This window comes from Lissotriton vulgaris, chromosome 6, assembly GCF_964263255.1.
Source record: "Lissotriton vulgaris chromosome 6, aLisVul1.2, whole genome shotgun sequence".
Lineage (NCBI taxonomy): Eukaryota > Metazoa > Chordata > Amphibia > Caudata > Salamandridae > Lissotriton > Lissotriton vulgaris.
Genome location: NC_141694.1, coordinates 1,545,223,332 through 1,545,248,752, shown reverse-complemented (window position 1 = coordinate 1,545,248,752; position 25,421 = coordinate 1,545,223,332). Strand labels below are relative to the sequence as shown.

Below are 25,421 nucleotides of genomic sequence, written 5' to 3'. Positions count from 1 at the left end.
TGGAATCGCCCGACCATAGGTCGGTGGTTCCGACCGCAGTGTGGATGCGACCGTCCTATGGGCAGTCGGAAACATCCATTTTTCAATGACAGCTTGTGCAACGGGTGGAAAAGTCCTGCAGCACAAGTTGCCATTGAAAAATGTATGTTTTTAAACATCCCTGCACCTTGTGGTAGGCACCATTCCGTGCCTGCCACACGACACATGGATGTTTAGGGAGCCTCAAAAGATGCAGCTCAGGCCTCGTAGAAAAACCGCTGAGGGACGGGGGCCCTGGCAGGGGGCCCCAAAGTCACTCTTCAACAGCCTTTCCATGTTGTAAAGGACGACATGGAAAGGCTGTCGGAAAGTGACATAATCCTGACAGGCTGGCTCCGCCGTCATTATGGGTCCTGCAGACGCTCAAACTGGCTCCTTGAGCCCGTCGAAAGTGCAGAGAAATCCACCAGAGGGGTTCCCTCCGCCCGCCGGCATCATAATACGGCGGTCAGAGGGAAACCATTGATGTTGGGCGGAAAGCCTCTGACAAGCTGTCGAATGGCTTTCCGCCCCACATCGAAATCGGGCCCAGGTCTTTATCCACCCATCCATCATGGCCCTCAAGTTTCGCAAGGCCTGTGTGGCCGAGGACGCAGTACTCACAGACCACATGAGTCAGGTAGCCAGAGGTCGGGCCAGTCCACTTTCCCGCCAGCAGCCTCCAAACGTCTTTAGTTTGCCTTCTGATCATCCTGGGCAACCATTGGGAGGCAGGATATGCTATCACCTGCCCCCTGAAGGTTCATAACATGAAACCGATGGGTTCTGCAGATTTTTCAAAGGTGCTACCCACTTGCGACATACTGGCACTCTTGGAGAAGAGACCATAGAGAGAGTATCTACGCCAGAAATAGGCCGTGGTTGGTATTCCTGCTACTTTCTGGTGCCCAAGAAGGCTAAAGGCCTTCATCCTATCTTAGACCTGCGCCCTCTCAATTTCTTCCTGAAAAATAGAAATTCTGAATGCTCATGCTCACTCAAGTTGTATTTGCCCTCGATCCGGAACACTGAATGGTAGTGTTGGGCAGGAGGCATGCTTCCACATTCCTATCCTGCCTGCTCACAGACTTTACCTGTGGTTCACGGTGAGGCATGAGAATTTTCAGTTTGCTTTCTTTCTGTTTGGCCTTATCAGCGCCCCTCAGGTGTTTAACAAGGTGATGGCGGTGGTTGCAGCTTATCTGTGCAGAGCAGGGGTGCCAGTCTTCCCCAATCTTGATAAAACTGGCTGTTGAAGGTGGGTTCGCTCTAGGAGGTACTCTTCCACCTTCAGGCTATGACGGACCACCTGTATTTGCTGCGGTTCACTATCAGCATGTCATTGGAGCTGTCCTGGACATGGTGCAGTTTCTGGCTTATCCTCCCAAAATGTGAGTCCAGGATATTCAGGCTACAATACCGATTTTTCAGCCTTGAACCTGGGTTTTGATGAGAATGACTCTGAGGCTGCTGGGTCTCCTGGCGCCCGCATCCTGCTTGTGACGCAAGCCCGCTGGCATATGCAGGCTCTGCACTGAGGCCTGAAGTTCCAGTGGGCGCAGCAGGAAAGTCTCTTCGGCATTGTCCAGATCTCGGAGTGTACTGCAAAAGATCTGCAGTTATGGATAACGATCTATGATTGGGTCACCGGCAGACCCCTCTCCCTTCCTCAACCAGATCTGACAGTAGTGACAGATGCTTTGCTCATGGGATAGGACGGCCATCAGGGAGAGGTGATGAACAGAGGCATTTAGTCATCGGCAAAATCCAGCTTCCACATCAATCTATTTGGGCTCCAAGTGATCTGGCTGACATTGAAAGCCTTTCTACCCCCCAGTGCAGGTGTTCGAGGGTAACACCAACTCATGTGGTACTACAACAAGCAGGGCAGGGTAGGGTGGTGGACCCATAGTCAAGATGCTCTGCACCTTTGGGCATGGCTTGAACAGGGTATATCCCTGTTGGTTCAACACCTGGCTGGGTTTTTTAGGGCCAGGCCGTACAAACTCAGCTGAAGATGCCTAGCGGATCACAAATGGCGTCTACATCCGGAGGTGGTGTATGGTCTTTTTTAGCAGTGAGGAGAGCCTTGGTTAGATCTGTGTGCCACCGCTGAGAATTGTCAGCAATTTTGCACGCTGGAGTTTTAAAGGTGGCTCTCACTTGGGGAGGTGAGTCAGGGATTGCGCCACCACAGCAGCGCGCCCAAGGAACTGGGCTGGAGGTCAGGGGGTCGTTCGGGCCTAGCCCCACCCCCTTTTAACTGTTTTGGGCACTGGTGGTGACCCTCCTGCGCTGCCGCGTTGAGGAGGCCATTAGTGATGAGGCCCGGCCTCCTTTAGTTGCTACTCTTTGGTGCGTACTTGGGTGGGGAGACTACACGAGGCTTGGGCTGAGCCACCCTCATGCGTGATCAGCAGGCTCCCGGGCTGCCTTGGGTGTTGGCAGACGGATCCTTAAGGGTGGCTCCGAGACCGGATCGGGTCCAAGCTGCCCCCTCCTGGCCTGCTGTCCCGGACCACCTGGGGCACGTGGACGACCGGACTAGACCCCCCACTGCTCACCACACTGAGACCGGGGTACCAAGGCCCATTGTCTCATGCTCCGGTGCGCTCCTCCCCGGCTGCGCTGTGAGGGTGCTCCAAAGGGTGTTGGGAGCCTGTATTGGTGATTATTGGATGTCTCCTCTACCTGTGGCTTACCAGATTAACACACTACTGGAGTCCCCTTACAATCAGACCTTTGCTCATCCCCAGGCAGTGCTGGGCCGGGCATCCTTCCTATAGCCCACAGAAGCTCTACACTACAATCTGGTGGCCTACCCTTGGGGGTGGGGAGCGTTGTCAAAGCTACAGTTTTCACACTGCGGGGGGCTCTGTGGATCGGTTCGGGCCTAGTTTGCTCCTCTCCTTGCAGTAGCCTACCTGATACCACTTCCTGCTGCGGTGCTGAAGAGTTGTGCACCAGGATCTCCTCTATGCCCACTGACCAGCAGCTAGTCATGGGCCGCCTTCGCTCTACCTCCCCACAGACGGCGATGCTTCAGGATTCTGGAGGTAGGTCATCTTTGAGGGGCCTTCAGAATCCCAGCACACTGCTCTCTCAGCCAAGATCAATTCGATCCTAGCGGCCATTGGAGAAAATTGGTGCAGCATTGGATCAGACTCCTGAGGTGCACTGTTTTGTGTGCTACCGACATTGCATTTAAGGAATCGTTATTACCGATTCCTTAAATGCAAGGCCATAAGGAATCGGTATTAAGGAATCGGTATTTACCGATTCCTTAATACTGAATCCTCCCTACATCTCAAATGCCGAAATACCGGTCGGTAAAGGTGAAATTTAACAAATTTCACCGTTACCGACCGGTATTGGGCCACCTACATAGCGCCCTAACTTGCAAGGCAGATCTGTTTCTTCATCGGTGGCCTTACGACGCAACACCTGTCTGAGAACCACTGGCTTTATGGACATGCCCATTCAATGGCTTACAAGGCGGTCTTAGTACTGGAGTGCTTCAAGGACAGCAGAGCTACGGCCAGGTACCTGGGCCTTTCCAAGGCCCTCATCAACTCTATTCCGCCTTTTGCTCCTTTCGTGGCCACAGTTGGAGCTTCCAACCGTGGGCATGGTTATGATGTCGGGCGGACTCCGTTGCCGATTGGAATCGCCCGACCATAGGTCGGTGGTTCCGACCGCAGTGTGGATGCGACCGTCCTATGGGCAGTCGGAAACATCCATTTTTCAATGACAGCTTGTGCAACGGGTGGAAAAGTCCTGCAGCACAAGTTGCCATTGAAAAATGTATGTTTTTAAACATCCCTGCACCTTGTGGTAGGCACCATTCCGTTCCTGCCACACGACACATGGATGTTTAGGGAGCCTCAAAAGATGCAGCTCAGGCCTCGTAGAAAAACCGCTGAGGGACGGGGGCCCTGGAAGGGGGCCCCAAAGTCACACTTCAACAGCCTTTCCATGTTGTAAAGGACGACATGGAAAGGCTGTCGGAAAGTGACATCATAATCCTGACAGGCTGGCTCCGCCGTCATTATGGGTCCTGCAGACGCTCAAACTGGCTCCTTGAGCCCGTCGAAAGTGCAGAGAAATCCACCAGAGGGGTTCCCTCCGCCCGCCGGCATCATAATACGGCGGTCAGAGGGAAACCATTGATGTTGGGCGGAAAGCCTCTGACAAGCTGTCGAATGGCTTTCCGCCCCACATCGAAATCGGGCCCAGGTCTTTATCCACCCATCCATCATGGCCCTCAAGTTTCGCAAGGCCTGTGTGGCCGAGGACGCAGTACTCACAGACCACATGAGTCAGGTAGCCAGAGGTCGGGCCAGTCCACTTTCCCGCCAGCAGCCTCCAAACGTCTTTAGTTTGCCTTCTGATCATCCTGGGCAACCATTGGGAGGCAGAATATGCTATCACCTGCCCCCCTGAAGGTTCATAACATGAAACCGATGGGTTCTGCAGATTGTTCAAAGGTGCTACCCACTTGCGACATACTGGCACTCTTGGAGAAGCGACCATAGAGAGAGTATCTACGCCAGAAATAGGCCGTGGTTGGTATTCCTGCTACTTTCTGGTGCCCAAGAAGGCTAAAGGCCTTCATCCTATCTTAGACCTGCGCCCTCTCAATTTCTTCCTGAAAAATAGAAATTCTGAATGCTCATGCTCACTCAAGTTGTATTTGCCCTCGATCCGGAACACTGAATGGTAGTGTTGGGCAGGAGGCATGCTTCCACATTCCTATCCTGCCTGCTCACAGACTTTTCCTGTGGTTCACGGTGAGGCATGAGAATTTTCAGTTTGCTTTCTTTCTGATTGGCCTTATCAGCGCCCCTCAGGTGTTTAACAAGGTGATGGCGGTGGTTGCAGCTTATCTGTGCAGAGCAGGGGTGCCAGTCTTCCCCAATCTTGATAAAACTGGCTGTTGAAGGTGGGTTCGCTCTAGGAGGTACTCTTCCACCTTCAGGCTATGACGGACCACCTGTATTTGCTGCGGTTCACTATCAGCATGTCATTGGAGCTGTCCTGGACATGGTGCAGTTTCTGGCTTATCCTCCCAAAATGTGAGTCCAGGATATTCAGGCTACAATACCGATTTTTCAGCCTTGAACCTGGGTTTTGATGAGAATGACTCTGAGGCTGCTGGGTCTCCTGGCGCCCGCATCCTGCTTGTGACGCAAGCCCGCTGGCATATGCGGGCTCTGCACTGAGGCCTGAAGTTCCAGTGGGCGCAGCAGGAAAGTCTCTTCGGCATTGTCCAGATCTCGGAGTGTACTGCAAAAGATCTGCAGTTATGGATAACGATCTATGATTGGGTCACCGGCAGACCCCTCTCCCTTCCTCAACCAGATCTGACAGTAGTGACAGATGCTTTGCTCATGGGATAGGACGGCCATCAGGGAGAGGTGATGAACAGAGGCATTTAGTCATCGGCAAAATCCAGCTTCCACATCAATCTATTTGGGCTCCAAGTGATCTGGCTGACATTGAAAGCCTTTCTACCCCCCAGTGCAGGTGTTCGAGGGTAACACCAACTCATGTGGTACTACAACAAGCAGGGCAGGGTAGGGTGGTGGACCCATAGTCAAGATGCTCTGCACCTTTGGACATGGCTTGAACAGGGTATATCCCTGTTGGTTCAACACCTGGCTGGGTTTTTTAGGGCCAGGCCGTACAAACTCAGCTGAAGATGCCTAGCAGATCACAAATGGCGTCTACATCCGGAGGTGGTGTATGGTCTTTTTTAGCAGTGAGGAGAGCCTCGGTTAGATCTGTGTGCCACCGCTGAGAATTGTCAGCAATTTTGCACGCTGGAGTTTCAAAGGTGGCTCTCACTTGGAGACGCTTTTCATCGTGAAGGAAGCTCAAGCCTCCTATATCTCTTTCTGGGCATTCCTCTCCTGCCCAGAGTTGTTAAGAAGATGCGGAACGACCTTGCCTAAGTCATCCTTGTGGCTTCGGATTTTGGTTAGAGTTTGGTATCCCGAGTTGTTGAGCATGGTCACCTGTCCTCCGATCAGGCTGCCCCTTCCTGAGGATCGTCTGTCGCAGCAACAAGGGAGGGTTCTCCACCCAAATCTGTCAACTCTCTGCCTTCATGTATTGCGATCATGAGATTGAGCAGCTACAGGTCACAGTTTTCGATCTTCAGTCCAAAGTCTGTAATGTCATCTTGGCAATCAGGCGTCCCACCACCAAGACAGTATATGCCTGCCGTTGTGGCAAGGTTGTAACATGGTGTGCTAAAAAACAGTTTGACCCCCTTTATGCTCCCCTTTGTCAGGTACCTCTAGTTTATTCTTTCTCTTTCCTAGCAGGGCTCTGCTTTATGCGCCTTAAAGGGCTATCTTTCTACCATCTCAGCTGTTCTGTGGTTGCCAGATCAGTCATCCCTGTTCAAATCCTCTATTATACATAGGTTTTTGAAAGGTGTCCAACACATGTTCCCTCTTTCACCCTTTATTGTGCCTCAGTGGGACCTAAATTTACTACTCGCCTTTCTCATGTGCGCTCCATTTGAGTTGCTACACAATTGTCCTATTGGCCTCCTTTTTTTAAAAAATATCTTTTTATTGCCATTGTAAATCAATTTATACATTTTGTACATGCACAATTAGCCATATATTTTCACTAGACTTGCTAACTCATACAAGTCTGGATGTTACAAATCATAAATAAAACAGAGATTGCACATTAATGTACATTCTTATTAACGGTTAGTCTTTCACTTCGGAATTCTGTACCACAGCATATGTGTACTCAAGGGAGTTACTTTCACACTTAGCCAAGTCTATAGTACCAACGCACTCAATTCTATTAACGCTTAACAATCTATTATAAAACTTTGTTGTGACCTGTCTCTAGCATTTCTATTAAAGGTAGTAAGGGTTCTCGCATGCTTCTCGGCTAGGTGGGGGGGAATAAGTCATGATATTACATCTGTTTGTACGTTCAGTTATATGTTATGCATCAATGGGGTGGTTTGCTGGGGGTGCAGGACTCTTATGCTGGCGATGTCTTCAACCTTGTTCTCCTGTATCTTTGTCCCTTCCCTCTGAGTCTGTCATGTTTCTAACCTCCCTCCCGCAGCACCTCTGCCCATAACTCCGCCATGGGAAGTTTACATATTCACGTGCATCATCTCTCTGTATGCTATCGGTCTCCTTACAATCAAAATGGCCTTTCTGGTTACCTTAACATCTGCCCTAAGGGTCAGTGAAGTCCAGGCTTTGTCATCTAAGCATCTGTACCTCAACGTCTTCGCAGACAAGCTGGTCCTTCGTACCAGAGCTTCCTTCCTTCCAAAGGTTGTCACTCCCTTTCAAGTAGGCCAATCAATCACTGTGCCTACATTTTATGCTCCACTGCATCCCTCTAAGGAAGAGGAGCGACTCCACTGACTGGACCCAAAAAGAGTGTTGTTCTTCTACCTTCACCAGACAAAAGAGTTCCGGGTAGACGACTAACTCTTAGCGGGGTATGTCCAAGCCAAGAAAGGGAAGGCCGTGCAGAAATGGACCATCTCCCTATGGACCGTGCTCTGCATTAAAATATGCTACACATTGGCCAAAAAGCAACTCCCGAGGGTTTGCGTTCTCATTCCATTGGACCAAAGACTGCAACCACTGCGTTAGTACGTGGAGTCCAAGTCTTGCACATCTGCCTGGCAGCAACGTGCCCTTCTCTGCACATGTTTCCAAAGCACTGCTGCCTGGATAGTCAGGTCAATCGGGACAGGCACTTTACCCGTTTGGTCCTGCAGGACTTTTTGGTGTGAAATTGTTTTACAGGCCCACCTCCACGGAGGTATTGCTTGGGTAACTATTCTAAGGTATGGAATCTGTGGCTAGAAGTCTCTATCATATAAACTAGTTACTTACTTTTGGTAATACCTTATCTGTTAGAGACTCTATTTAGCCGTTGATTCCTTACCGACACACCCATCCTCCCCTCCCTGCGAATGGATTTCTATGGACTGTTCCCCTTTCAGGGACCTAGTTTTACACACCAGCGGTCAGTGTTCTTCGTGGCTCCACGTTCCTGGCCTATAAAATCGTGAAAAGAAACTGACAACAACGTGCTGGGGTGGTGCGTATATAGGCACAGCGCATGTAATTTCTGGTGTAAACGCTGATGCCAGGCGTAGCTGAACTATGCAACCTACTGGCGCACAGGGGTACTGCCCACAAAATATTTCCGGACCCAGTCTGATGCCTGAGGATAATTCTAAGGCAAAGAATCTCCAGCTAGATAGAGTCCCTACCAGATGAGGCATTACAGACGGTAAGTACTTTGTTCATTAAAGCCCATATTTTAACCGTACAAAATCAAATACACAGACTAAGAACTGTAAACCATTCAGAACTGGTGCGGATACCTCACTCCCATAGAAGCCATACCAGCTGGACACATCACAAAGAAGGGTATAACCCAGCTTAATTGAAATTTAGTGGGTCCCACAGTCTCTGCTAAGCCAGAATATGCTGTCAAATGGGAAGAGAATTTTGGCCCAAAAAAAAAGAATAAACCTTGTAGCTCCATGTTTGGGAGAGCCCTACCACTTCTTCCATATGTACTAAACAAAAGGAAAGTTGGTACAAAATGATAATGCGATGGTATTTAACCCCTGCTCGCTTGGGGGCCATGTTCTGGTCCTTCTGTAGTGCTGGCATTACAAAACGGATATGGGCACCGTGAATCATACCTGGGGGTTGTGAGATTATTCATCTCTGTTGTACAAAGATAGAGACCAAAATTAAAGAGATCAGAGCAATGGAACCTACAACTTGATCCCCTGGCGCTCTTTCTGGGTACAAGTCCTGACGACTATGACACTAAAGTTAATCACTCATGTACTCATTGTGCCTCGCCTCATGCGTGCTCAGCTCTTGGGATCCCCTCTTTCCCACCTCCGACGGTGTGGATACCTATGGTCTGGTCACTTTATGCCGCAGAAAGGCTTACAGCTGTTATACGAGATAAAGAACAGAAAATTGAAAAAATGTGTCTCATCGTCAGTACCTTTGTGAAACAGCAGGGATCCGGGTCCCTTATCAAAGCTCCTGGCTGTTTCTAAACGTGGTGATTCAAGCCTGTCTCGGAGCTTCAACCCACACCATTCTGATTACTCTAAGGCTTACAGGAATCCTTACATGGAAATACCTATTGAAGTACGGCGTGTTGCTCCGATCTGGGGGCTCAGGGCACTCAGGCCCCTCATCCAGGAGCTTGAAGCCCCAGTTGGAGATGTGTGACTTTGAATGACTGTTCTTGTTCACCCGTTTGGTTTTTTGGTTTCAATTTGTTATCTTGTTCCTTGTTCTTACCTGACAAGTGGAGTGTTTTCATAACAATTTTAACAGATGATTTTGGATTTCACGACTCTATGTAACCAAATCTACCAATATCTTGTTAAAGATTCTGTATGCAGTTTTTCCTTTCTTAAATGCCGGTAAAAGCATCTTTGGGGACACCTGGTGCAGCGAGAGCCCGATTTGCCGTCTGGTCGCACCGTAGCTTCTTATATCCTGCTTGAGCGAAGCACCATTGAAGATGAAGTTGGAGCTGCGGTTCATGAACAAACACCAGAAGATCAGCATGGCTTAAGTAGTGGTTAGAGGGATATGAGCGCACATTTTGGGTGAGCTGCCCGTCTGTTCATTCAAGGGTGCTCTGAACTCCCGCTCCACATCTCTGAAGCCTGTGGTGGCAGTTCTGCTAGTGTCATTGTCCAAAGGTCAGTCTGAGATAGAGACCAGCGACTCAGCCATAGACGTGCTACACTGAATCCTCAGATTCGACTTTTCTCGCTACACCTTCGGAAAGTGGCTCCTCGTCCTTTTAAGTGCTCTGGTTCCATTATTCCATTTGACCACGGCAGTGACGTCATGTGACGTTTCTTGCCAAGAGAGAGCGGTTACTTTGACGAACACACAACCCTAAACTAATCACTGGCCGTGGCGGGCAGCAGTCGTTTTCCCTGGAGGCTGGAAGGGTGATGGCCGGTTTTGCAGCGGCACTGCAGTATCGGCCCCCAGTGCCTAAAGCAGCAGTGCTTCACACTTGCACCGCCCCTCCCCCTTCCCGGGGCTGGTCCTTCAAAATTGCAAGGGCTGCTGTGAGTTCCCAGTCCAGCCCTATTTAGGACTGAAGCGACACAGATCCGTCTTGTGACCTTTTGCCTGTTTGATTAATGGGAAATGGAACAAATCTTTCTCCCGTTCATATTTCGTATAGATTAAGTATTGAACAGTGAAAACGTTTATGGTAAGTGGGTTGTTGGTGTCACTTCAGAATACAGTATGTATCAAAGGAGGCAATCCTGGATTGCCTCCTTTTTAGGTGAGCGCACCTTTCAGGTGTTCTCGACAAAAGCTGAATCTGCTGTCTATTCATCGGCATACGGCGTCCCCCAGGGGTCGATTCTCAGCCCTTTGCTGTTTAATATCTATATCAGACCCCTTGCTACTATCGTGGAGGACGCCGGGTTGACGATTTATTCGTACGCCGATGACACGCAGATCGTGTTCTCTCTTTCCAGCAGTGAGGGCCATGAAGTATCTGCCTTAAAAACTGGTCTGTCACGTGTTGCTGCTTGGATGCACGACCATCTGCTCAAGCTCAACGGTGACAAGACCGAGGTCATAATCTTGGGCAAGAATAAAGATCTGTGGGGTCCTCGGCACTGACCCAGTGACATGGGTCCTCTGCCGAAGCCAGCCCCCGTCGTCCGCAACCTTGGCTTTCTCATAGATGATAGGCTCTCTATGAGACAGCAGGTAACAAAGGTCGCTGCAACCTGTTTTTCCACCTTAAAATGGTTGCAGAAGATCCTATGAATGCTGCCTTGCTCCACCCGGAGAACTGTCGTCCAGGCCCTCGTGATTTCTCGTATTGATTATGGGAATGCGCTCTATTTTGGGGCCGTTAAGGCCACTATAAATAAGCTGCAAGTGGTGCAAAATTCGTCAGCCTGTTTGTTGTGTAATGTACCCCGAAGATCCTCCGCAGCTCAGGCCTTACGTGACCTTCATTGGCTTAGAGTCGCGAACCGCGTAAAAATAAAAACCTTATGCCTCCTCTTTAAAATCAGGCAGGGCTCTGCACCAAAATACTTGCAGAACCTGGTTCAAGTTTATAAGCCTGGTCGGGCTTTAAGATCCTCCACTAGTGGCGATTTTTTCGTTCCCAGAATTAAACTGGCCAAAATGGGCAGCCGCTCGTTTTCTTATCTTGGGCCAAAGATGTGGAATGCTCTTCCACTAGCTCTGAAAGCCGAGACTGATCTCCTCTCCTTTCGAAAAAAATTGAAGACCTTTTTATTCAATTAATTTCCTGCAGTGTATGCTTCGTTTTGGGCCATCTGCTTGTTTTCTTTTTCTTATCTATCTCTGGCGCCGGGAAACCCATTGAGGGTAGCTGCTCGCAATACAAGTTCAAATAAATAAATAAATCACCTCTATGCAGTTGTGTTTTTGTTTGAAGCTCCATGATCCTGTTGGACCTCTGCAGATGTTTGCACATTCTTGTACAAAACAGGCAGGTGACATCACCAGCCATTGATAATATTTGATGTCAGAAAACAGGACAGGAAATAATTGAGAAGGTTGGTACTTGATAAGGCAAGCCTTTCTCCTTCACCTCATCATCCTGTTGACACTCAACATGAGATGCACTTGCAGTGCGAAGCCTCTTGACAGGGATAGTTGTCCTTTTTTGACAAGCCCATCCTGCAGCACTCACTTCAGGAATTTTAACAACTTTATTTCGTCAAAGAGTATGTCTGTCAACAGAAGCTCTGAGCAGTGTCGGAACTGAAGAAGAATGTGTAGACAGCCCAAGAGCTCAGAATATGGCTAAAGACAAGCAGCCATTCGCTCGAACATACTGAAGCATAGCAGTGGACATAGTACCTCTGACTCCACAAAAGGGAGCGAGGCGGTGAACATTCTTTTCCAACTCTACATAAGGACGCAAGGCACTGGGCATACTGCTACCAACTCTACACAAGGAAGCATGGCAGTGGACATACTGCTTCTAACTTTACATACAGAAGCATAGCAGTAGACATGCTGGCTCCAACTCCAAAAAAGGGAGAAAGACGGTGAACATTCTGCTTCCAACTCTACATAAGGAAGTATGGCACTGGGCATACTGCTACCAACTCCACTAAAGGGAGTAAGGTGGTGGACATAATGCCTAAAACTCTACATGAGAAATAATGGCAATGGACATACTGCTTCCAACTATATTTAAGGAAGTATGGCAGTGGCCACACTGGCTCCAACTCTGCATAAGGAAGCATAGCAGTGGACATACTGCCTCTAACTCTACATAAGGAAGCATGGCAGTCGGCATACTGCCTCTAACTCCACAAAAGGGGGAGCAAGGCAGTGGCCATAATGCTTCAAACTCTACATAAGGAATAATAGTAATGGGCCTGATGCCTCCAACTCTACATAAGCAAGCATGGCAGTGAACATACTGCCTCTAACTCTACATAAGGAAGCATGGCAGTGGGCATACTACCTCCAACACTACATAAGGAATAATGGCAATGGACATACTGCCTCCAACTATACATAAGGGAGAATGGCAATGGACTTACTGCCTCCAACTCTACATAAGGAAGCATGGCAGTGGGCATAATGCCTCCAACTTGCATAAGCAAGCAAGGACATGAGTATAATGCCTTGAGGAAGACTTGGTCTAAAGGCTTTTGGAACAGGGACCAATAGGTTATGGTTTATTCTTTCCATTATTTTTAGGAACACATCACAGTGGACTAGCTACATTCTTCAAATTGTTAGACATAGTTAAAACACAGACAGTTTCACAGCTTGTTTTTGGAACACATAGCACAAATATAGGCTTTTAGAAACCTTTCTAAAATCACCAACCATGTTTGTTATTATTTTGCAGTTTTTAATGTTCTTTTTACTTATAGTGCATTTGATCTACTCCATTTTGAAGTGTGAAGTGCATTTCACATTTTCTAGCCATGCATTGCTATAGTTGAAAATGGTTTCCTCTTTAAAAATTAATATTTTTAAAACAAGCAGCCATGGCTAAGATTGTAGGTCTAAATTTGTGTTTCCATCTTTAAGTTTTTGCTTGCTGAGGCTGTGACAGTACTTCTATATTAGAGAAAATCTCAGATCGAAACAGGTGAAAATAGATATGTCTACAGACAAAATAAACTGAGCTAAGTTTGAATTTGTGTTGCTCCTGGTTTCCTCTGCCGGTTCTGTGTTTTTGTGTGTTCTCCTTGGCACTCTCACTCCAGCATTAGGAGCTCTCTTTCCTTCATTAGTGGGCTTTGCCGTGTGCCCTGGGCCTCTGCCATCTCTTCTTCCGCCTCCTTTCTTACTGTAAGCATTCTGCTCTGCATGGTGCTTAGCCCCCGTCCCACCTCCCACCACCTCCTTTTCCTGGTGCTACCCCTCCACCTTATCCTGAATTGTTAAGAATCCCGTTGGAAGTGTGGGAGTCTCTCAGAGCTGCTGTAAGAAGCTGAGCGAGGGTTTTGGATGGCACACAGAGGCATGGTGTCTGGGTCCAGGCCAGGCGTCCACAGACAGCCACAGTCAGACAGCTAGATGGTTCAGAGTTCTCCTTTCTTGTGACTGATTTGAGTCATTTAAATAGCTGCACCCATGATGGTTTCATTGGCACAGTCAAAAGGGAAGACAGTACAAATACCAAAAAAGAGCAAACTGTTCTGTGAACCTCTGCTGTGCATTCAGAGTAGCACAGCTGTAGTCTGTCAGAATCTCTGCAAAATGCACTGCCATATATAAGGGTCCTCTAAATCAAGCCTGGTGCCAGGCCCCAGCAAACACTGTCGCAAATCTGAACACTTAGAATAGTAATTTAAAGCTTGTAAGTGCTCAGAGCACTTTAAAGAAAACGAATCCGAGGGACTTGAGCCTTGTGCTCATTACACATGGTTTCATTTGGGCAAACTAATGGTAAACGCAAGGGTTATAATGTCTGCCCAAGGAAGATAGAGGAAATGTTTAAGGAGATGACAAAGGACAGTATGAAGATCAAATAAAGGGTATATAAGTCTTGCCAAATGCGTGGGCCTGGACACAACTGGACAAGGCCATGCAATTTACACATTTTCCTAGAGAGTTCCAGCTTTGGACCCATTCACTCGATTTATCTAAATCTTGAAGTTACCTTAGGAAATAGTTTGAAATGCTTTTACTACACAGGAAGAGAATACTTCATGTGAAAGACTTAACAAAACTTTAACCGACCCTAGGGAAAAGGTGCAGTTCAATAGTAATAAAGGCCGGGAGAGAGCTAAAGGAGAAATACAAAATAATAATTTAAATGCCGAGGCAGTGCCATTACCCATCAACCATGATTGATTGTCATGAAACATTTGAAACCATTAGGGATATCTTGATCTGATGAGTCCGTCCCTATCACTTCATTTTGTAATGACTAGCAAATCAGCCCGATGTTCACAGAAAACATTTGTGAAAATGCGATGTTTGGGTAGGAATCTAGAACTAATAACCTTAGTCTCCTCGTTCAAACTAGATGGCAAAGGAAGGGAAACACCAAGAGAAGACTACAGGCTTGTGTGGTCAGCTAGCCCATGAGCAAAGAGTATAAAGAAGTGGGAGGCCTATATGTACAAAGATGGAAGTCAGGCAAAGTAGTTCCTCTTTAGCCACTAGATATAAGCACATCAAGTCTGCGCCCTGAACCTGATTCAGTGTGAACAAAGTAAACACAAGGAGATGATGAATGGATCCCCAAAACTTTTCAGAACCTCACCCCCAGTCACAGATATGGGTTAAATGCATCATTGTGCTTTAGCTCACTTCGCCACCCCAGTTCAGACCCAGCCATATGCAAATGAGTCTTGACCTTGTTCCTGGTTCAGTGTGGACAGGTGCAACTAAGACTGCCTTAGGTGCTCGAGCTGCCTACTGGAGAATAAAAGAAAATGATCATTCAAAGTATCTTATTAACATTAGCTGGGGGGGGGGGGAGGCTGGGGGGGGTGGGATATGTAGCTGTGTTGGAGTCAGGCGCAGCGAGAAAAGGAGGAAGGCGGGGGACCAAGACACAAAGCAACAGGAGAGAGGTGAGAGGAAAGAGGACCTCTCGCTAGAGATAAATAGAAGTACAAGGGCTCAGACTCAAAGTCAGAGTCGTAGTTCCATCAGCGCCTGTAAGAAAGGTAATATCTCTACATTTTTGTGTGCAGAAGTGAAAGCCAAACGCGCAAAAGGGCGTAGACCAGTAAAAGCAGTTAAACCTGCTGCCGCCCTTGGCTCAAAAGTAACGCCCTCTTTAAGATCCTATTTTAGAGTTGTGCCACAAGTTCTAGACTTAGTGAAAGAGAGCGCATCGTGCAGGGCACCCTCTGGGCAAATCTTCCTCCCTTCTTCTTTCCCTCCCTGTACCATGGATCTGGCGGGAGCCTCATCAGGGTGTGATAAGTGCGATACCAGTTGCGGGGTCCCGGGCATTGTAGGAGCCTTAGAAGCTGCAACGATAGAGATGGAAGATATGGGACTATCGGATGAGCCTGCTTTAGAACCACAGCAGACAACAGAGGCATTGGAGCAGGCAGTGGTTTAGCAGAAGGGTATGGCCATAATGACAAGCAGCTCTCAGGTTGAGGGTGGTGGCGGATCAGTAGCAGCCTCTTTGGAAACAATGTTTCATCTCTGTCACTGGACATAAAAAAGGGATTTGAAGTTTCAATGCTAACCAGACAGAAATTAGAAATTTCTGTGAATCCTTGGAGAATAAAATGGATGGACTCAATGCTAGGACGGTGGCGCTAGAAGACACTGTGGTGGGCCTCTCTCTTCAACTTGACAAGGCCAAGGCTGATATTATTAATCTCAAAAAAGAGGATCTCGCCTTGTGTGAAAGAATGGAGGTTTTGGAGAACTATGCTCGACGCAACAACCTCCGAATCCTTAATATTCCTGAGGGGAGTGAGGGCACCGATATTAAGCAATATGTTATCACGCTTTTAAGGGACTCTTTAGGGCTTGAACAGTCGGTAGAAGATCTATGTACTGACATACAAAGAATTCATAGGGACCCCTTTAGGAAGAACCCACAAAGATCTAAGCCTAGGAAAATCCTAGGCAACTTCCACACCTATTCTCTTAAAGAGGTTATCCTTAATCAAGCCCTAAAACAGAAATCCTTGAGGGGCAAGGAGTTCACTTTTCAGATAAGGTCAGATATATCTAGGGCAACCCTGGATAAACAATGGGAGTTGGGAGGAGGTTAGACTCCTTCAGAAAGCTAGAGGTGGTTGCACAACTCAAGTTCCCAGCTGCACTAAAGATAATGTATAACAATAAAATGTACAACATCAGATCTGTACAGGCTGCAGACGAATTGTTGCTGGACTTGGGTAAAGAGGAAGGTCCATCAGGTTAGCTTTGAGCCAGTCCTGGTCCTCTAGTAGAGTCTCTTTCTCTGATTACTAAATTCAATATTGGGAAAAGTTAGTTTTTGTAGGGTAGTTTTAGGGTAGGTTTATATTTACTTCCTTTTATAATTCAGTATTAGGATGATATTTTAAAAGGTCAAAAAACATATATTGAGTCTTAATTACTCTTATGTTGGCAAGGTACTAACCTTTTGGCATCCTATTTGCTTTTTTTTGTTTTGTTCGTAAGGAGTAAAGCATTGCAGGAGTCTGGAGGGGCGCTATCTCTGGACTTGTTCTGGATAGATACAGCAAGGGTTTCCCACGGAGTGGGTGAGGGTAGATTAGGGCACGGGGTAGATGGGTGGGTGTTGCAAGGTAAAAAATCTAAACATTTCCTCATTTTCTTCTCTGTAACGTACTTTTATTCTTCTCTTTTTTATAGAGTGATTTTTGGTGTAGATATGGCATTTTTGGATGGGTCTCGGGGGCTTTTGTTGGAAATTGGACATATGAAAGGGGGAGGCAACTCCTGCAATATCTTCGTGATTCTGGTGCACAGATCATGATTCTCCAGGAGACGCATTTGACAGAACCAGAGATGCTTTCCTTGGCTAAAGAAAATAGATGGATTGATTTATGTATTTCTACAACACAGACAATGAACATTAGGGGAGTCACAATACTTTTTAAGAAATCAGTAAAAGCTTGTCTTATATCTAAGTTAGCAGACCCAGGTGGCAGATGGGTCATTGTAACAGTAAACATTGCAGGTGCACCAATTACAATTGTAGGATATTATAGTCCGAACCATGATGACCTCTCTGTTCTTAAATCCATCTTTTCTCATTTATTATTGTATTCAGAACCTATTATCCTGGCTGGAGATTTCAATATAGTTTTAGATCCCCTCCTCGATAAATCACCAAATAGTCGGGCCTCAATTCCTTCTAAAACTAGGGCCTTCCTATTGGATAATATGAAACAGTACGGCTATTTAGATATATGGAGCATAAGGTCTGGACAACAACTGGGCGTCTCATTTCGTAACTATAAATATCATCATCAATCGAGGATTGATTTTATTCTGATCAGCCAGACTCTGAAGAGAGTAGTAAAAAGCATATCTTACCTTCCCTCACACCTATCAGACCATTCAGCTGTATGGATGGTAATGGAAGGCTTTGCCAAAGCTTCCCCCAGAATTTGGTCGTTTGACCGCTCGCTTCTCTTGGAACACGAGGAGACTACCTTTCTGGTAAATGAAACTGAGTGCTTCATGAATGTGAACATTGGTTCAGCCTCATTAGGCTGTGTTTGGGACTCCTACAAGGCATTTTTAAGGGGCCAAATAACTAGTAGGGCTACCTATAGGAGGAAATTATATAGAGAGGAGGTATTTTCCAGTGAGGCTGAAATTGTTAAGGCACAAGGGAAAATAGATTCACATTCAGACGCCTCGGTCAACACCTTACAGGAGTTACAGAACAAGTTAATGCGAGTAAAAGGGCACTTGGATTCAGTGTTGAATACATGTGTTTTACAAAGGTGGGAAGCGAGTAAAATCACTCATTTTCAATATGGAGAGGGAGCAGGTAGACTCTTATCTTGGAAATCTAAGACTGACCAGGTATGAAATAATATTGGTTCAATTACCCAGGATAACTTGGTTTATACATCGGACGAAGATATTCGGAGGATTTTTAGGCTGTTTTTTCAAAACATCTATAAGGAGGATAAATGTATTGAGGCGGATAGTATTGAAGATTGGTTGAAGGAGATACCATTGCCTTCGCTGACCTTGGAACAACGTGCCTCTTTAGATCAGGTGATCACAGGGGACGAGGTTAAAGCGGCTATTATGAGTAGTAAGAAGGAAAAGGTGGCAGGCCCGGATGGCCTTTGCGCTGAGATTTATAGGGTTTTGGAGCAGGCAATTGTTCCTTTCTTAACTACCTTATTCAACCAGATCCTCCAGGAAGGGGTGTCACCCCCAGCCTCATGGGATAGTGCATCTATAACCCTGATTTTAAAACCTGGTAAACCAGCATCAAATTGTGGGTCTTATAGACCGATTTCCATTCTCAATGTTGATTATAAAATCTTTGCCTCTATTATGGCCAATAGATTGGGGTCGGTTGCAGGTGACATCTTGCACCAAGACCAGAGGGGTTTCGTTAAGGGTCGACAACTTTTTGAACTGACCTATGACCTGATAGGGGCTATTGATATTGCATCCACTGATTCTCTTCCTTTGGCTGTTCTTACGCTCGACGCCACTTAGGCCTTCAACAGGGTGAATTGGTCATACCTGTCGGGGGTCTTAGGTAAATTTAACATTGGAGACAAATTTCGTCGAGCGGTGAGATTGCTATACCAGAATCCTTCAGCCTACCTTTTGGTGAATGGAGTATTGTCTGACACTTTTAACATCACAAGGGGAACACGTCAGGGCTGCCCACTCTCCCCTCTCCTGTTTGACCTATATATCGAACTCAACGGCTGAGGGATGACCTTAACATCAAGCCTTTTAGGTACAGGGAATGGGAGAAGAAGGTGGCCTTGTACGCGGATGACATCTTGATCTTCAGGATTTTGGTGAAATCTCTGGATATGAGATTAATGCCTCTAAAACAGAGATCATGGTCTGGAACAACGAGGAGTCAGTGGTAGGGGTGCAGCCCAGCTTAAAAATGATGTACCTTGGTATTAATATTGTCCAGGATGTCATTAAAATTGCTGAAACTAACCTTTCTGTAGTAGCGAAAGACTGTCGAAAACTCATGCGATCATGATCTTCACTACCTTTATCCATTTTGGGAAGGGTAAATCTTATAAAAATGTCCATTTTACCCAAAATCACTTTTCTGTTTAATACTGTTCCTCTTTATTTTGAACCTTCATCTTTATCTAAGTTGCAGAGTGATATTAATTCATTTATCTGGGCTCTGCATATACCCAGGATTGCCTGGGAAAAACGTAGGCGCCGAAGAGAAAAGGGAGGACTAGCAGCCCCGTATCTTCAATTGTATGCATGGGCATTCCAACTTACCTACTCCTGCATGCTATTGAAGATGCCCACTAACATCGGGATTGGCTGTATGTTCAGGGCTATGCTCAGTGGGGCAAGTCTATCACAGGAGGGGGTTCTGTTTAAATTTGGGGACCCCAAATAAAAAAAATAAAGGTTTTACATGGCATGGCTAGAACGTGGGCCAAATTGTGTAGCTCTGTAATGCTAGTGTATTTCTCTAGTAAGGCACCTCTGTGGGATTCACCTGGGGGCCCGGTTTGGCTTAAGGACAGTCTTTCTTTGCCCTTGAGAGAGGCAGGGGTGGAGGTTTGGGGCGACTTGTTTGTAGAAGGGGTTCTTGTATCATGGGAATCCCTCAGATATAGAGTCGGTTCAAACCTTTCTAGGTTTAAATACCTACAGATAGCTAACTGGGCTCAGTCACAGTCTACAACAAAGAGTAGATTCCCAGTAGGGGGAGGTAACCATCTTGAGTTCCAACTTCTTAATAAAATCCCGGCTAAAAAGGAAATTTCTTTTTGGTACCATGCAATTCTAGAGGAGATTGACGGTGAATTTCAACTGGCCGATAAGCTTTGGGGGAACTCCTTCTTGGACCAGGATGTGGGAAGCCTCTGGTTTAATTCCTTTAAGCCACTGTGGGATATTGTCAAACCAGCATGGTTCCGAAAGAATCACCTCTTCACCCTGCATAGGGCTCTCAAAATTTTCAAAAGACTCACCAGTATATTGTATGACGTGTGGGGCAATAGCTGCCTCGGACTTACATATGTTTTTTGATTGCCCATTTTTGTCTCCCTTTTGGGACTCTATAAGTAGTCTACTGTCAACTTTTCTCGGCCGCCAAATCACAATAGATCCCGTACTTGCAATATTTGGTGTGATGGACGGTGTCATGAGTCCTGCCAAACATCTTCTTTTCTATACCATCCTCCTGACCAGGAGAGAAATCTGAGAAAAAGTGGAAGGACTCTATACCACCCTCCTTTCCTGATTGGGGGGCATCAGTATTGCATGTTTCTAGGCTAGACCTAATGAAATCGGGCAACCAAAATAAAAGAGCCTTTTGGTACCTTTTGAAGTGGAGTCAACAGTGAGATTTCGGATGTTTTTTGTTGTTGTTTTTTTTCCCCTGTCCAATGATTATGCTGCCCTTGCTTTCTCTTCCTCTTCAGGCATATCCAGACATATCAGGTTGTGCCCTGATCGCTGGGGTACGTGTTCAGCAAAGGGGCTCCCCTATGGTCTCTGTACGAAGGTCTTGGAGGCTTTGACATCACTGATTGGCGGAGGCTACCTGAACAATAGCCTTGCTATCCAGTTTACTGAGGCAGTGTGTCACTCTCTTCAGACTTTAACGGAATGACCAGGGTAGAAAATAAGGACAAAAAATTAAATTTAAAAAAAATAATAACGTTAGCCGGAGCCTTAAATCCTACTGAAGTAGACAAATTCAGGTAGCTGGGATTGTAGTTTTGTCCTCCAAGAATGGATCACCGTATGATATAGCAAGTGTAAAAACAATTAAATGACATTTTCCACCTTTCTACCTATCTTTCTACGTAGAATCTACTTGCCTGTAAGTAACAGCAAAATAAAATAAAAACTAAAGATAAAATTTCGAAATTGGGTTGTCTTGTTGGCAGATTTAGCAGTCATGTTTTTTTTTTATCTTGCAAATGTGACAGTATATCCAGAGTTGGATTAATAAAAGGTATTAAAATACTTTGAATGTATCAAAAATATAACAGTGCTAAATGGTGGAATCAGTGAAATGAAAACAAATGACTTTGTGTTAATTTGTGTTTATCCTAGTGGAGTTCCTGTGGAGTCACACAACAGAGAGCATGTGTGTTGGATACATGTCTGCTCAGGATGGAAAAGCGAAGGTAAGAAAAATTATATGAAAGACATGCAATGCATACTTAGCAGTATTACAAATCGTTTACTGGACTTTATACCACAAAAAGATGTCAGAATTGTATTCTTCTAAAGAAATGACAGTAGTTGAAAGGCTGCTGTCTTGTCAGTTACGAGCCCAAAAGGCAGTGGCCTTCTTGATTATGTAAGACAGTCTTTGCACTTTTTGATTTTGTAAGATAATACATTGTGAGAATCAAAATAGCTCTCCGGGTCAATTAGAAAAAGTGATGGTGGGGGCATGCATGCTACTCCTCGCGAAGAAGCATGTCCTCAGTCAAGTCCACTATACTTCAACTTCAGTTACATTTTTAGCATTAAGAATTTAGAAATGCCCCTTTTGTCCTTTTATCACTGACTCCTGTGTTCTCTTCTTTAGTCTTTTTTCTGTAACTCATCTCAGTTTGCAATGTTTTGCTCTCTTTTCCTTATGTAGCACAGCCAATGTCTTATTTGGCTATCTATCGTAAAATGAACCTCAGATCCTCAAGGCAGACTCTCGTCTGGTCTACTTTTTTGCAAACCTTAACTCCTGCTGTCTTTGACTTGATACTATTGGGAGGACGCATGAATGATGGAGGAGGAAAAAAGAATCAATAGACCAAATTGTATAGTGACTTTAGGTTACACTCATTGGTAGCCTAGACTATCCTTTCTCTTGCAGATGTTGATTGCTGTGTTTTGTCAGTGGTTTAACAGCACTATAATTGGTATCTAATACAATATATATCTATGTCAAGCACTAGAATTTAGACTATGGTGACTAAAAATAAGTTATCAAGGGTGCATAGATTTTGCTATTAAGTACTGCACATTATGCAGTTGGCCATCACTTTTCTTTTTCTTCCTTTTTGCTGCATGAGCACTGCTCTGATTGTATGTTTTAAAAATGTGCAAAAATGTTAATAAAAAAGATTTACACAAAATCAAGGGGGCATAGTGATTCTTTTCCGTCCTGTTCAAATAAAGCTTGGTACCACTATAGGTAGGGTGGGGTGAACTCCTAATTTTTAATCCTACAATAATATTTTTTCAAATATATAATTGTTGAAGATTTTTCAGTTAGAAATCATGCCTATACATGCCTGATATCCCACCACGGTTCTGCATTGGTTTACAAAGTATCTGTCAAGTTCTACTCCACTGAAACATATTTGGCTTTAGGCTAGCTAATTGTAGATCGAACATCAAAGGAGCTCCAATCCAGATTTTGCACTGAAGCTGTTTTATTGTCATTATCAGCCCAGCACATTAAATGCAAATGTGGACTTTTACACAGATATACAGAATCTAGCCATGCAGATGTGAAAGACTGTGACGCTTGTCTGCATTGTGGCATCACTTAAGAAAAGAGATTAATGTGCACTAAGGGCTAGATGTAGGTACCGGTAATAGCCTTCCTACATCTGGCCCTAAGTGTTTTTCAATGTGGGAAAGAAACGTTGTCCTCCAGGATATCTTCATTATAAGCCATAAGCACTGATTAGTCCCGCCCATGCACTGGATGCCGGAGCACTTTGTTGCAAAAAATGTTAGCTAAAAATATATGAATTTAAAAAAAAATGTTTTTAAAGCCACTTTTTTCTGTCAATAAACGTTTTAGAACAGCCTAAAACAGTCTATGTTGACCAATTTTGGAGCATTTACTTAAAAAAGTACCTCTTTCATAGACAACTTTGAAGAACAGGGAGAAGATAAGACATCATAGTCTTCAGGAAGAGCCATGCAGACACGAAGAGGCACCTGGAGAACCTAAAGGACGTGGATAGGGTGTTCCCTTTAACTTCTGTTGCTTTCACGGTCTCCAAGGACTGTAGAAGATCCAACGGGACATCCCACTTCAAGAGAAGAAAATGGGACAGTTTGACATTGAGGTTTATGATGTTGAAGGTGGTCTCTGTCGCTACTTGCTCGCTGTCGAGAGCAGGCACAACTTCAAGAAGAGATTAGACATTTAGTGTCTTGGAGCATATCTTTCTACCTTTCTGCTGACTTTGTCCGCAGATTGAAAAAAAGAATTCCAGACTACTCAAGGTCTCCATCCAACATTGTCTTGTCACTTGTCAGCACTTACCTTTTCTTATGTCTCTGAGCACACTCATGAGGATGCAGCCTCTCCAGAACTCATCCAGCAACGTTGCCATGACCTGCGCATCTTATAGCACCTCTTCCACCAGTGCTACCTACAACAACTCTACATCCTCTGATCTTGCCTCCTCTTGTTGCTCCTCTGCCACCTGCTGAGACTTGAGTGACACCAGCTAGAGAACTTCTAGAACATGGTCCAGACCTCTGAGGAGATAATATAGAAGTATCAGTAGATGTCACTATTTTGGTCTTCCCACATCATTGGTCTAGACACTAGTCAAGATCTACTCATTGGTCAATTTCAATTCGTCAGTTCTTATGTTCAAGACACTCAAACTCCTCTCATCACACTTACTCTACTACTTCTTCAGTTTGTCATTATACTCCTACTCCTATGATTCATCAGCAGCCATGGTGCCTCATGTTGAGGACATCTCCACTTTCATGGATGGTTTGGTGGGAGGGGCGTGGACAATTTATTATATTAATGCTGATGTTTCGAACTAAGTCTTCAGTAATTTTTTAGATGCTATTTCCTTGATCTTCTGCTTGCCCTTTGCTGAAGTTGGTTCCAGGACTTCTTGAACCTTAATTGGAGTTGTTCCTAATTACAACTTAAACCAAGCCTGCCCTTTCCCAGTTGCAAAAGAAGTACAAACCTCTGAACAGGACCCTACATGCAGATCCTCTTCTTGACTTTGTCATAGTGCTGGAGTAAGAAAACACCATCCCTCGTTGCCCGTCTCCACAGTGCCTCCTGAGATGGAATGTAAGAGATGAATTCAGTAAACGATAAGTTTTGCAGTACAGTGGACTCTACTATAAAAAAATACCAGCGTAACTGCTCTTCTTTGATGGTACAATAGGTCCCTGTAGCAGACTCTTCATAGATGTTAAGACAAGTTATCTTAAGTTTACTGCAAGATGGTATGGCGACATGATTAGTGCAGCTGCTGATGTTACTGACTTAGCAGAATCATGGTTAATTTCATAGAAGAACTCACTGATCGTTGGGGGTCTGTTTCACAGGTCTAAAACAGGAGGCTCAACAAAGGATTTTAAATCTTCCCTTTTCTTGAATGGCAAAGATCATGTGGATGAATAAATGCAGCAAATGAAAGCTGAGTTGGAATCACTTAGCCTGTGAGCCTGGCTCCTAAAGTCTTCCGATATAGACATTTAAATCTGACAGAAGATTGTATGAACATCTTGAAAGAGACCAGACATCCTTCCACTAACGTGTCTATTCATTCAATGAGAGAGTTCTGCATTTGCTGTCTATAAAAGACTATTGATCGTACCAAATGTCAGAAACAAGCTATACTCTCTTACATTCTCGATTTAACAAAGTCGGGTCTGCTGTTTTCTTCTATGAAAGTACAACTTGCAACCATAACAACTAACAGTAAAAACCCTTCACAAAACTCTTTTTTCAAAATGTGTGTTGTTGAGGATTTTCTGGAAAGCATTAAGAAGATGTATACTCCCTTAAAGGGACGTTCAAGTTCTTGAGAGTTGAATGTGGTTCTTTCTAAATTAGTGTGCCCCCTCCCCATTGAGGCTATCTATGAGACCTCCCTCCAGCATATCACCTGAAAGGCCACTTTTCTAGTGACCGTTACATCCGCTCAAATGGCTGGTGAAATCTGGGCCACACTCCACATCCAATTCAATATACCTAGTCCTAGACTTTGTCTCTCAAACCCACTTACCATGATTAGAAGCAATATGGCATGGAACAGTCTCTAGGTCACGTCTTTCTGCATCCACCACTTTCCACACCTGCCATGATTATTGCCATCTCCCGGAGGAAAGGCATTCAAGTCCCAGATACTGTCACAAAACTATTCTACTTTTAACCACAAACATCCCACATAACATCCCTGTCTCGAACAAAAGATAACACCAGCCAATTGAGCACTGCAAACA

General features: G+C 45.4%; 1 protein-coding gene across 2 annotated transcripts in view; it reads left to right on the top strand.

Annotated features, from left to right (window-relative positions):
• TASP1 (taspase 1) overlaps window positions 1-25,421 on the top strand; it is an 834,089-nt gene that overhangs the window by 747,493 nt on the left and 61,175 nt on the right. For both annotated transcript variants that reach the window (XM_086927723.1, XM_086927724.1), the window contains exon 13: window positions 21,300-21,373. In XM_086927723.1, coding sequence (XP_086783849.1) covers window positions 21,300-21,373 — 74 coding nt within the window. The remainder of the gene's footprint in view (window positions 1-21,299; window positions 21,374-25,421) is intronic.